Source organism: Drosophila biarmipes, chromosome 2L (genome assembly GCF_025231255.1).
Source record: "Drosophila biarmipes strain raj3 chromosome 2L, RU_DBia_V1.1, whole genome shotgun sequence".
NCBI lineage: Eukaryota > Metazoa > Arthropoda > Insecta > Diptera > Drosophilidae > Drosophila > Drosophila biarmipes.
The window spans coordinates 16,491,481-16,504,239 of record NC_066612.1 but is presented as its reverse complement, the minus strand read 5'-3'; the positions used below and the strand labels follow the sequence as shown (position 1 = coordinate 16,504,239).

At 42.3% G+C, this 12,759-nt stretch overlaps 2 protein-coding genes across 4 annotated transcripts in view; both read left to right on the top strand.

Moving 5' to 3' along the window:
* The window catches only part of LOC108033751 (uncharacterized), a 120,755-nt gene that overhangs the window by 90,764 nt on the left and 17,232 nt on the right, over positions 1–12,759 (top strand). For both annotated transcript variants that reach the window (XM_017108322.2, XM_050885335.1), the window contains one exon: positions 1,329–1,549. In XM_017108322.2, the coding sequence (XP_016963811.1) occupies positions 1,329–1,549 (221 nt within the window). The remainder of the gene's footprint in view (positions 1–1,328; positions 1,550–12,759) is intronic.
* On the top strand, positions 4,356–8,049 carry LOC108033754 (receptor-type tyrosine-protein phosphatase kappa). 2 transcript variants are annotated; one of them, XM_017108327.3, is made up of 2 exons: positions 4,356–4,661; positions 4,899–8,049. In XM_017108327.3, the coding sequence occupies exon 2, from the start codon at positions 4,962–4,964 to the stop codon at positions 7,008–7,010; it is 2,049 nt and encodes a 682-aa protein (XP_016963816.1). In that variant the 5' UTR covers positions 4,356–4,661; positions 4,899–4,961; the 3' UTR covers positions 7,011–8,049. The 2 variants fall into 2 exon arrangements, with proteins under 2 accessions (XP_016963816.1, XP_016963815.1); XM_017108326.3 differs by having other exon boundaries at positions 4,357–4,661; positions 4,896–8,049.

The following is a 12,759-nucleotide window of genomic DNA, read 5'->3' as shown; positions in this document are numbered from 1 at the left end:
TAGCTGGGAAACACAAATTTCAGGCACAAATGGTGAGGTTCTGGGTACATGTTTCCCCAATTAGTTGCAGATAAATCGAAAGGGCTGTTTATTGATTGACAAATCCATTTGAATGGAAGTGTTTTCCATATCGATCAATGTCCCATTTCCTTACGAAGAAAGTCCAATTTCGAAGCCACTAGAAACATGAAGATATCAATAAATAGTAATTATTTTGTATCTACTTAATTGCATGTTCGCTTCAAAAGCTAAAAACAAATCATTTTTGAGATAGCATTAGGTCGATAGCCAATGCTCTTGAGCCCTTCACAAATTTGCCAGTCAAATGATTATTTTAAATCATCAAGACTGAGCCACTGCCCATTGAGTCAAGATCTTGGCAAAACTCCACTTCACGCCACTCCAGAAAATATGTACTTAGCAGCCCTCAAAGCAAACTTGGCCAGCAACTTTGGGCAAACATGGCTCTAGCTTGGCTGGGCTAAAACAATGGTAATAAATGAATGAACAGAGCACAAGTATTTTGACAAGTGCTTGTTGGCAGCAAAATAAAATGTCAAGAAACAGATCAAAGCTGGCTGGACCAAGACAAGCGTGAATATTGCATGGCCCAGCGAAATGTTTTGTTGGCCAGGGATAAACTGACGGAGTGCCGGGCCGGAGGGAGCAGGCTAAGACCCAGGACCCACAATGCAGAGTCCTGGGCCAACCACAGTGCACTGAGTGCTCAATGGGGGCAGCCGAGCAAATGACAGGCCACAGAACAACAAATGTTACTCATGGCCAAAAAAACAATGCCAAAGTTAGAAGTTTAAGTTTGGGCTCACCACAAAGCCGCAAAACATTTCAGCCACACATCTGCTTAGGTTGCAGCAAGAAGGAAATTACAAAGGACTTAAAATTACAAAGTATTTTTAATTTTCACTTGCACTCCAAGTAGGCGTCAATTTATATTTTGGAATCAATTATTAACTTTGTACAAAAAGCTTGACCGGTGATATACTAAGAAATATTTTAGGCAGGATTTTGTCTTAACCTAAATTATCTGAACGAGAAAAGCCAAAAGCGAATTGCTTAAAGCTTAACTATCTTACTGAATTTGTTATAAAAAGATTATTTTTACATACTCTGTTGACAGTCAATTTGTTAATACTAAATTAAGTTTGAATCTAATTAAACAGTTTTACAAAAAAAAGGTTAGGCACCGAGGACTCTTCCTAGCGGAAAATGTAAATTTAACTAAAAATCGTAACCACATAATATTTAATAATCCATCTTCCCTGAACAGTCTTTCTTATATCCATTTATGTATTCTACCCGCCTTGCAGACATTATCGATGCCCACAAGAACCAGCAATTGTGCTCCTTGACCGGCGTGGAGGGCGGTCACTCCCTGGGCGGCTCCCTGGCGGTACTGCGCACCCTGTACGCCATCGGGGTGCGTTACATGACGCTGACCTCAACCTGCCACACCCCCTGGGCGGACTCGAGTTATGCGGACGCGCCGACCTTCAACATGAAACGCGGCGGCCTCACCATATTCGGCAAGGTAAGTCCTGCTCCCACTTTCTGCTGTTACAGCTGATTTAATGCTAATTAGTTGAACGGTCCTGGGTCGCTGGTCCTGGTCCCCGGTCCTCGGCCGTGGGTTGCGGTCCTTTGAGGAGCTTACATGGGGATTTGGTCGCTGATGAGGCGTCCTTTCCGCCGTGTCCCCCTCTTTCCCTCGGCCAACTTCATTGTTCGAGTTACTGGGGTCAACCGCAGTCAACGCTTTGTTGGCTTAGCCATAAACATGTGCAATGGGACAATGGACGGGGAAAAGGTGCATTGAAAAAATTAACTAACAGTTTTCTTAACTAAAAAGTTATATAACATATATTCAAGACGTTATCTTAGATACCAAGATAAACTGTTCAAAGATATTGAGTAGAACAATTTGGACAACATCACTTTCCCCATATCATCTATCTTATATTGAATGTATATTTCTAGATAAAATATAAAAAGGCATCTTAAATATTGAAGATACATATTATAAAAAACACCCAACATCCGTACATCATTGACTAAATTTATTTCGGTTTCTTATTTTAATTTTACGAAAAGGTGATGCTTTAGAAATCACTTTTTCTCAGTGTATGAAGGGAACTCGTGGAAAGGCTGGGTGAGGGCAGTTATGTACTTAAGTGCCCTCGCTGCGTGGGTTTATTGGGAGACTTTGGCGGTCTGGCTGGGACGAAGAATCCGCTGGCACCTTGTGCCCTCTAATGGCTCAACAGTTCGCAAATTAGGTGCCTACTACAGTTTACAATTACCAAGCGGCTTTGCTGCGGGATTTTCGTGTGACCCGAGCAACCGTCGGAGCGGATCATATATATTAAACTAGGCCCAAGGTCTCCCCCACAGAACTAATCCGACATCGACTCCGAATCCGTGTCCCGTGGCCGGCTTTGAGACCTAATGGGGCATAATCGGCGGTGGCTGCGGCACCTCTTGAATCTATTATGGATTTCCGCCAAACAGAAGCTGAGTGTTGGGGCATCGATTTCATGGTTAGCTGCTAATTGGGAATATGCAAATAAGCTCACTGAATAATCCGCAAAAGATGGGAACAGCTCCAGGTGTGTTCACGGTCGGACCAGCGGAATCTCCTTTAAAATCAGCGAGCCTTAAAGAGTTGAAAGGTGTAGAAAATGTATTAAGTTCAGTTGCAAAAGATTCCAAATAATTTTATAAGTACTTCTAGTTCTAAGAACTATACAACGAATGGCCTCATTTAATTCTTAGAAAATAGATAAACGAATGAATTTGGAAATCGCTATGATTAATCAGTCTACGAAATACAGCCTGACCCCGTTTATAATTTCAAAAATGCTGCCCAGTGCAATTTTTCCAATCAAAAGCCACCTGAACTTGAAATTCCATCTGCGCTTCTGGGCTCTCAATCAGCGTGAGGTCATCAAACTTAATGCCGCCAAGCATCAAGGCCAGATGACAATCAAATTTAAATCAAATTTCGCCTTCTGCAGTCAGTCAGTGCACACATTTAAATATGTATCCCTTGCAATTTCGAGATGCGCTGCACTCGTGTCGGATTCGCGTGTAATTATTTTGAAATTCGAAATTTTCTCGGGCACCTCGAACCCCAATGATGAGGTTCAAACACGATTACAGCGAAATGGCAATTTGTTGGGACTGTTTGTTCTTGATGTTCTACTCTTGACGGGCCTCCGCTTCCTCTTTTTCCGTGGGCTAGTGCCAAGTGCTATTTGCAGTGGTTCGCCGGGACAGACAAAGTGTGCATGCGGAAATAAAATGTGCAAAAATGTGCACCCAAACAAACTGAGAGTCTAGCAATAAAAACAATGGCAGCGAAAATATCAACAAACCATCACAGCTGGCTGCGTGCGAGCAGGAAATGTAAATTACTGAGGACAAAATATATTCGCGAATTATTTATGCATACAAATGGTATATTTCGCCATGTTTGCTTTCCATTTTCCAATGACCAGCGCCCTGCCAATTAAATATGGAAAACAAAATGCCAGCCAATATCAGCGTCACTTCCTCATTTAACCTGCGGAATTTTCAATTACACATCTCAAAACAATAGTCGACGAACAAAATACGAAAATGAAAAGTGAAAAACTCGGCCAGGGCGCAGGCGCCAAGAGAATTTCCCAGTGAGAGCGAAGAAAAGCGGAAAATGGCGAGGAGGAGATGAAACTTGCCGTGGTGTTGGCAAATGGAAAATTTCAGAAGAGGCTGAAATAAGCAGGCAATGGGAAAATCGAAATTTTCATTCATACTATAAGGTGAATTGCACAGTGATAGAAATTTACGCTAAAAAGGAAATATCATGATTTTATAATATTGAGAAAAAACATAAAATACTTAAATTATTATTGAGCTGAATGGGAACGGAACGAATGTTTTTTATTATTATATTATAAAATATTATATTATTAAAGTTCTTAAAACCAAAGACAGTAAATCAGATATAATTTTTAAAAATGTACCATGATGTGAAAATCATCTCACAATATGTTTTAGAAGCAATTTATTAGTATACTTAATGTCGGAGTCTATGGTCTTAGTTACCAGCCGTCAAATGTATATGGAAACCTGTCTGACATAGGGTATATATTATATGGATTTCTCTAAAATAAAAATAAAATATTTTTTATAATATTACTTTTAACAATTAACCCACGGTGGCCACTTAGCGCTGTCCGCCCGCGCTGTCTAAAAATACCCTCCCCGCCGACGTCGCGCCCGTCAAGAGGCGCCAGTCACATGGGCCATGGTGAAAACGGGCTCTCCGCTCCGGGTTTTCCCGCTCGGCGGCTCTCTCGCCGACATTTTCCCGCTCTCGTCACGAATTTCCATCGGCCTGTGTGGTAGGAAAAGGCCAGTTTTCGATGCGAATCGGCTCTTTGGGGCGCTGTGGTTTCAGTCGCCGAACGATTTTCGCCCCAACAACGAGGAGGCAGCTGCTGAAAATCGACTCGTCGCGTTTTTTGTGTGAAGTGAATGGAATCGAGGGAACGAGACGGAGGAAGGAAAAGCAAGAAAATACGAATATACACAGAATATACACGAAATTCTTTTTATAACGAACCAAACGCGCAGCGCAACGCACATAAAGCCACAAAAAGGTGAACAAATTAGCTAACAAATTCGAGTACTAACCCGCCCATGTTTCTGGAATGCAATATGTACTAACCCAAAGAGAAAAAACAAAGAAAAATAGCTGAAAATGCAGAGGCAAGTGGACTAATCGACTACTTCCTCCTCTATACGAATCGAAAAAAAAACACCCAACAACGACGGCGACGGCAACGACGACGACGACACTTTCTGGCATCGTGATTTTGATGATGACAACGCAGCAGCTTGTGGGAAAGCCAGAAGCAGCGGAAAACGAGGAAAAATCACCAGCAGCACCAGGAGGAGAAATGACGGCGGCCACGGGAGGTGGTAGTGGGGCGGGGAGTGGTGGAAAGGCTGGAAAACACAGGTCGAGGTCATCCGCACGATACGACGATGTGGAGAAGCAGCAGCGGAAAAGCCGAGCCATCGTCTCCATCCCGAACACCATCAAGCTGAGTATGCTCAACAGCGGACTGCTTTCGTTCGAAAGGATAAAGCTCGAGGCGCGCGATGAGAACAACTCCCTATCGAAGACGATACCCAACGGACCAATCGACATCCGACATTTTCTGAAGCTCTGCGACCTGCGCAGGAAGTTCCCGGTGCTCTACAAGCTGGAGTTCCAAACGGCGGCCAAGGTGGAGAGCAACACCTGTCGGCATGCGATGAAGAAGAACAACCTGGAGAAGAACCAGAATCCCAAGTGCATTCCCTACGACTACAACCGGGTGGTCCTCGAGAAGGTGGGCGGTCTGCAGGACTCGGACTACGTGAACGCCTCCTATGTGGACAGCCTGCTCAAGCCGAATGCCTACATAGTGACCCAGGGTCCCGTCGAGGAGACGGTGCAGGCCTACTGGCGCATGGTCTGGCAGGAGAACATCAGTGCCATCGTAATGCTGACGAAAACCTTCGACTTCGCCAAGGTCATGTGCCATCAGTACTGGCCACCCAACATGGAGGTTCACGAGCAGTACGGCGATATCTTCATAAACATTGTGAGGGAGGAGCAGCTGGCCAACTTCCACATAAGAACCTTCAGGCTCTACAAGATGAACGAGAAGCAGGAGGTCACCGACGAGCGGCTGATCCTACAATTCCACTACACCGAGTGGTACTCCCACTCGTGTCCCTTCTCCAATGCCCTGCTGGAGTTCCGGAGGAGGGTGCGCCTGGTGGTGGGCAACATCATCAAGGACGAGGACGACATGCGGGGTCCCATCCTGGTGCACTGCAGCGATGGCGGCGGCAGATCGGGCGTCTACATGTCTATAGACGCCAACTTGGAGCTGGCCGAGGAGGAGGAGTGCTTCAACGTCTTTGGCTACCTCAAGAAGTTAAGGCAGTCCCGCAAGGGTCTGGTGGAGAATGTCGAGCAGTACAAGTTTATATACGACACCCTGGAGGAGCACATCATATGCGGCAAGACCTGGTTCCCCGTTTCAGAGCTATCGGACCGGTTGAAGGCCAAGGCCAGGAGGAACTCGGGCACCAAAATGAACGAGTACCAGGCGGAGTACGACCAGATATGTAAGCAAACCCCACGATTTACCATCGGCGATTGCGCGGGCGGTCACAGAGCGGATAACAGGGAGAAGAACAGGGACGTGCTCTGCGTGCCTCCGGATAACTTCAGGCCCTACCTGACCTCCTTTCAGGGCAACGCCTTCACGGACTACATAAACTCGGTGTTCGTGGATGGCTACACCAAGCCCAGGGAGTACATTGTGACGGAGTGGCCCATGAAGCACACTCTGGGCGAGTTTTGGTCGCTGGTCTACGACCAGGAGTGCTCGGCCGTGGTGGTCCTGTGCCAACCGCCCTCGCAATCGCAGCAGTACCCCTCCTTCTGGCCCAACAAGTCGAAAATGGAGAAGTACGGCCCGGTGTTCTCCGTGCACTATGTGATGTCCAAGAGCTACACGAACATCAAGCAGTGGGAGTTCAAGATCAACAAGAAGATCGTCTCCCTCACCGAAATGATGGCCGGGGTCAAGGCCCCGACCCGAACCGTCCAACTATTCCAGCTGACCTGCTGGCCCATGGGCCACAAGGTGCCCAGCTCGACGAACTCGCTGGTGTACCTGATGAACATGGTCGAGATCTGGCGGAACAAGGTCGACTACGGTCCTGTGTGCGTTGTCTCGCCCGATGGTCGCAGTCGTGCCGGTGTTTACTGTGCCGCGAATGCGTGCATCGAGCAGGTCATCCAGCACGGCGAAGTCGACGTCTTCCAGGCGGTGAAGACTGTGCGGCGACACCGTCCCCAGCTCGTGGAGAACATGACCGAGTACAAGTACTGCTACGACCTGGTGCTCCACTACGTCCTCCACTTCCTGAACAAAAAGGAGTGAGGCGAGGGCGGCGAAACTATTTGGAACTGTTTGGAGATTAACTCGTTTTTTTGGTACTTTTTCTGGAGTCGTGCTTTAACAATGGTTAACAATGATCCGAAATACTTGTGGTCCACATTTGATGATGCCTGGATTTCTTTTTTTGTAACTCCGGGCACCGCCTTAAAGCAATAATACTGAGTATTTTTGTTGTCCACAGAGAAGAGCCAGAGAAGGGGAATTTATTTGTTGCGAGCGTCGAAATGTAATTTCACGCCACCGAAGATACTTTTTACTTGTTTTTTGAACACAAAACAATGATACCACTATATACTACTTGTATAAGCTTTTTGATCTGAAATGTATGTGCCATTTGTAACCCTAGTTGTTGTTGTTATAAACAGGAGGATATGAAAAGTGTGATGGGGATTATGGGTATAGAGCGAAGTAATGAAACGATACGAACAGAGAACTATTACCATTAAAGTTTATATTTATATCTGTAGTTACTATTACGTTTACTCCTAAAACTTGCTACCTGGGCAATTGTTGATATATATCTAACTACATATACCTACTATGAATCTATTTATACATCAAAATATATATAAATGTTATGTACTGTTGTAGATGGCGAGTCGCAAAGATTTCCCATTACTGTTGGCAGAACTTTATTTTTTATTCATGTTAAAGAACAAATATTTATTGAACCACACGAAGGGAGAAACTACGAGGTGTTGGAGTAAACAAAGTTTATAAATATTGTTTATTTATAGAACACACAGAACACACGTAACACTCAAACAAAAATACATAGTTATATGATTGCATCATGATTTTCCTGTATTTTCGCATTTATGCATTCGACACACAAACCTACCTACATATATTGTTGTAACTCTAATTAACTTATTTTTTAAACGGTGTGTAAATGTGCGTATGTCCATTTTATCCTTTGTAAAAACCAATCTACATGTGTAACATTTAGCACAAAGATCGTATTGGATAGGCTAACGAAACGAAATGAAGCCAAGAAAAATGAAACGAATCGAACTTCAAATGTGCGTGTTTTCATTTATTCTGGGGGGAAGTTGCAGTTTTCAGATTAAGAAAGAAGTCCAGATATACGTAGACCTTTCATGGAGTAAAAAATATTTAAAATTATTGGTTGTTTTATATTTTAGCTAATAAGAATTAAATATATTTTAATCAAATATATTCATCATCACATTCATATTTCATCACCATATTTTCGAAATTATTTTTATAATAATAATTATTTGTATATTATAGCAATATTATTTAAAGCTTGTTTTGCTCAGTTAATTAAGCTTCAATTTATTTAAATATTTTTCTGTGTACTTACGAGTGCTCTACATTTCAAACAAACAAAAATACAGATGATCTTGCCCCTCCACAATTTTGCATTCCTCAACTGAGTCATAAAAGCGGAATATCAATCAAAATATTGGCCTTTCGCCTCGAGACTGAGATCATTCCAGGGCAGAGTGGTTCCACATGAATTGGCAACTGGATATAAACAAAACGTTTAGCAATCCCGCAGGGAGAACTAAAACAACAATCCATATAAACCTTGACCAGATTACAGTTTAATGCGTGCAAATCAAACAGAGGCGCTGTCCATATAGATATGGCCATTCGATAAGCCAGAAGTAAGGGGTTACGGGTGGTGGACCGTGTGCGGTCGCTATAAAATCGATAAATGACAACACACTTTGCTTTAGTCGGCTATAAAACCAACGGCAATAATAGTAAAACTTCGTGGCGCGCAATGACATCAGCGGAAAATCGGGAACAGTCCGCAATATGAAATTGAAAAATTGTGTAAAAATCCAAGCCGAGCGGTTTAAGCCAAAAACGAATATCAACCTGACTGGCAGAAAGTTTTCCATTTTATTTATACGATTGTTCTTTAGTCTCAATGGATTTTTGGCATTGTTTTCAGCGCTTAAATTGCGGGACTCATGCAGCGCACTGCCATGGCTGGGGCCAAATTTTACGCCAGACAAATAAACCAATTAGGTTTTTGGAAATTTATCTTTACGAGCTATTAATACAAAGAGCAGCGCGTGGCCAAACAAATTGCAGGCGAGGTTGGAGGGGATGGAATTTAGTTTTAGTTAATTAAAAAGTCAGTGGCAATTAATTTAGGGGCTCTGCCCGAAAATTTATGGCGCGCACATAAAGTTATGAAAGTGAATCAAAGTGGATTGGCGAAATTGGAATTTTTATAGAGGGAAGTTGGTGGACACTTTACGGGGATAAATGGCCTTTACAGTGGCAGATACAGTATTTATTTGGGAGGATTTTTTAGAAAATAATGTTTAGCCCCAATGCGGATTTTTTGTAGTATTTAATAAGTTAAAATCTTTTACAAACCAATGTAAAATGTTTAACTATTTTAACATAATTTATTTTTTTACAATGAAAGGATTATTTTAAATCATGAGAATTACTGAGTTTGGTGAGCAATTTTTTGCCGAGTGTGCGCGAGCTAACGGTTTCCAAGTTGATTGATTAGTTTTTGAGTTGAGGAACTGTTTACGGCTATCTGGCTGCGCATAGATACATTGATGGGGTTTTCTGGTTGGTCACTCCTTAACTTGGCCACAGTAAATCACAGTCTTAGTGGCTGCCAGCGGGTGTGCGAGTGTGTGTTATTGTGCTAAACATCCTGAGTTGTTAGCACACATGTTTACAATAAACCCGGCCAGTCAACTTGAGTGCCAACACACCAAATGGCAGCTGCAAAGTCCAGACATGACAACCTCCTGTGCCTTTGTGCGTGTGTGTGTGTGTGCAGGACAATGGACATTAAGCAAATGCAACACACACACACTTGCTGCATTCAGCTCTACATGCATATAGCTCTATATCCCGAGTCAAAGTCAGTCACTTAGGCGGCCAGGAGCGACCATTTCAATTTGTCAGTCATCAGCAGGACCGTAGAGCACTGCGGTTGTGTATCCGTGCGCTTGCCTCCGTGCGAGTATCTGTGTGCGACCCCAACTATTTGAATTGTGTGCCTGTCAAAGTCGTCGTGTTAACATTAATTAAATCTATAGCCTGACATGCACAGCACTGCACTTCCCATTGGCCATTGTCTTTTGGCCGACGCATTGAATTATTGGTTTTGATTCGACATTTTTCATTAGCAAGGGAATTCCTGGGCTATTTAAATATTGAACAGCGCGTTAAGTAAACACGCATTCGCGTGCTTTTGTTTCAACGGCCAATTGTCACGCTGAAAAGTATGCTAGGCCCCGAAGGGAAAAACGAGCGCACACAAGTGCTTTATTATTCGCATAATTGTTTTTATTTTCACCCACCAGTGTTGGATTATTTGTAACATTTAAATGAAGTGCTCCGATTTGGCTCGAGGGGTGTGCATTTATGATTTTGCTCTCCACACCCTAAAAGAATGCAGGAATGCATTTTAAAGTTGTGCCTTCAAGTGAAATGTAAATCAATTTAATCCATTTGTTTATCAATCTTTAACTAAACAACCAAGCACCATAAAAAGAAATAGGGTATATGAATAGTAATCTTTTACTTGTATTATTATAAAAACTGTGTAAAAAGACATTAGTAAAATCTCAAATCTAGCAATGTAAAAGTGAAGTATTGGAATTGCAATTCTAAATTTTCCCTACCCATAAAAATTTGCTGCATATATAAAATTTATTTTAACCCCTGGCCGACATAAAAACTGCCTAGAGATGGGCTTATATTTGAAATCGAGTCGGAGAAATGAAGAACGAAGCCCCAGGGCATGAGTTGGGGCACAATAGGCATTTGTTTAATTATTTAAATTTAATTCGTGTCGCTTCAAATTAGTGCCACTCATTTTCACCCCGAGCACGTGGAACCTGTGTAAAGGCCCACTCCTTCTAGCCCACATTCCCCGCACCCATATGCAAAAGGGTAAAGGCCAACACTTTTTAACTCATTTCCATTACGTGCCCGACCCGTGGGCTGGCTTTTCTCCGGCTTCTGCTCCCGTTGCCTGGCGTAAATAAAAGGCAAAATGTTCTTGCATTATGCTGCCAACATATTATTATTATTCTTATTATAAACTCGTTTCGTTGGCATGGCGGCCGCATGCGTGACTGAGGGCCGTGAAGTGTGTGCATACAGGTGTGTAATGGGCATCACTGCAACTGCACTCCAGGTGGGGGCAGCAAAGCAAACACACGTAGACGGCGCATAATTGAATTAGCTGAACAACAAGACCAGGGAGCTGGGTAGGAACGCCTCTAACAATGGCCAATAATGCAATCTGCAATTGCCGGGTGACGGGTGACGGGTGACGGGAGAACTCAAAGTGGCTGCTGCGGAAATTGCCAGCAACTTTGGGGAATAGCAGGCGGATCAAATAACTACATTTTTCCAGCATTACTGTGCTTTAAGAACAGAGGATCGAGAAACAAATAAACAAGTTTGTAAGGTTTCATGGGAAATAAATACGAAAAGGAAAAAAATATTAAACATTTTAAGTAAACTCATCCCTATTTGACCAGCAAGATGATGGCATTTTAAAGCGTACTTTAAGAAATCACAGAATCGAGTTTAGCACAACAGTCCAAAACCACAACAACATTTGCCCATTAATCAATCAAGGCTTTAGGTTTGCAATAAAACTACGTCCAACATATAAATCATTTCAAGTTCGTGGTACCTTCAATTGCAGCATCGGTAAATCGAGTTTCGCAGTTCTTTTAATTTTACATTTATTGCACGTTTCTGGCCGAACGAAATTGTAATTTATTTATAACGTTCAACCCAATAATTGCAAATCAACAAATACAATCAAATATTTATTGATTTGCCTAATGGCATGTGCCATATCCAGCATGAATAATAACAATTACCAGCATGGTGACTAATTATGTAAGCCGCATAAAATATTTTTAATGATAGAATAGAATAGAGGAGGTGGATAATTTCTATATTGTTGCCATGGTCCAAAGTGAAAATTTTAATTACAAAAAACTGTGCTCTCCTTTTTTTAGTTTTTATATTGTGCTGAGAACAATGTTTTTTCTAAATATAAAATGCAATCGATTTAGTAATGCAATTCATGTAATTCAATAGTTCATTAACATTTGATTATATACCCTATTAACATATTTGTGAGACTAGGCATAAATAAGAAATATACGTATTAAATAACTGTTTAATGTTCTAGAAATTAGTGTAATATTTTTTAATATTTTTATGCGTTGCCTTTCCCACTGATGGCCGTCGATTCCATACAAAGCTGCAAAATGAATTATTTAAATATAAAACTATAAGTTGATTATTTTACACGGAAAGTTCCCAAGTCGGCGAGGCGTTCAAAAATTGTTAATGACATTTAAGCAGACAAAGTGCTTGGGCCAGAGGGCGGTGCATTTCAGGACAACTTTTCATGCTCTAGCCAAACTTTTTTGCGGCTTAGTGTTTGCATGTGTTTTGCAGAATGCACAAAAGCGTAATTAAATACATAATGAACAAGAGCCGTACAAAATATAAACAGCGGGCTGAGTTTTGAGTCGGGCTGAGTTCGTTGCATATTAAATGTGTCTCATATGGGTGCCCACAAAAAGGCTCTACGAAATTTGTTTAACAACCGAGCGGCGGAAGCTCATTATGAGTGGAAAAACAAAAGCAGTGGTTGTTCATTTTTGTTCATGCTGCTGTGGAAATGCATCCGAAATTTGCACTTTGCTGCTCGAAATAACTGCGAAACAAAAGACTCTTTGTCTCG

What these genes read in the sequence shown, in the direction of transcription:
- LOC108033754 (XM_017108327.3), top strand. Translation starts at nt 4,962, where the DNA reads ATGACGGCGGCCACGGGAGGTGGTAGTGGGGCGGGGAGTGGTGGAAAG.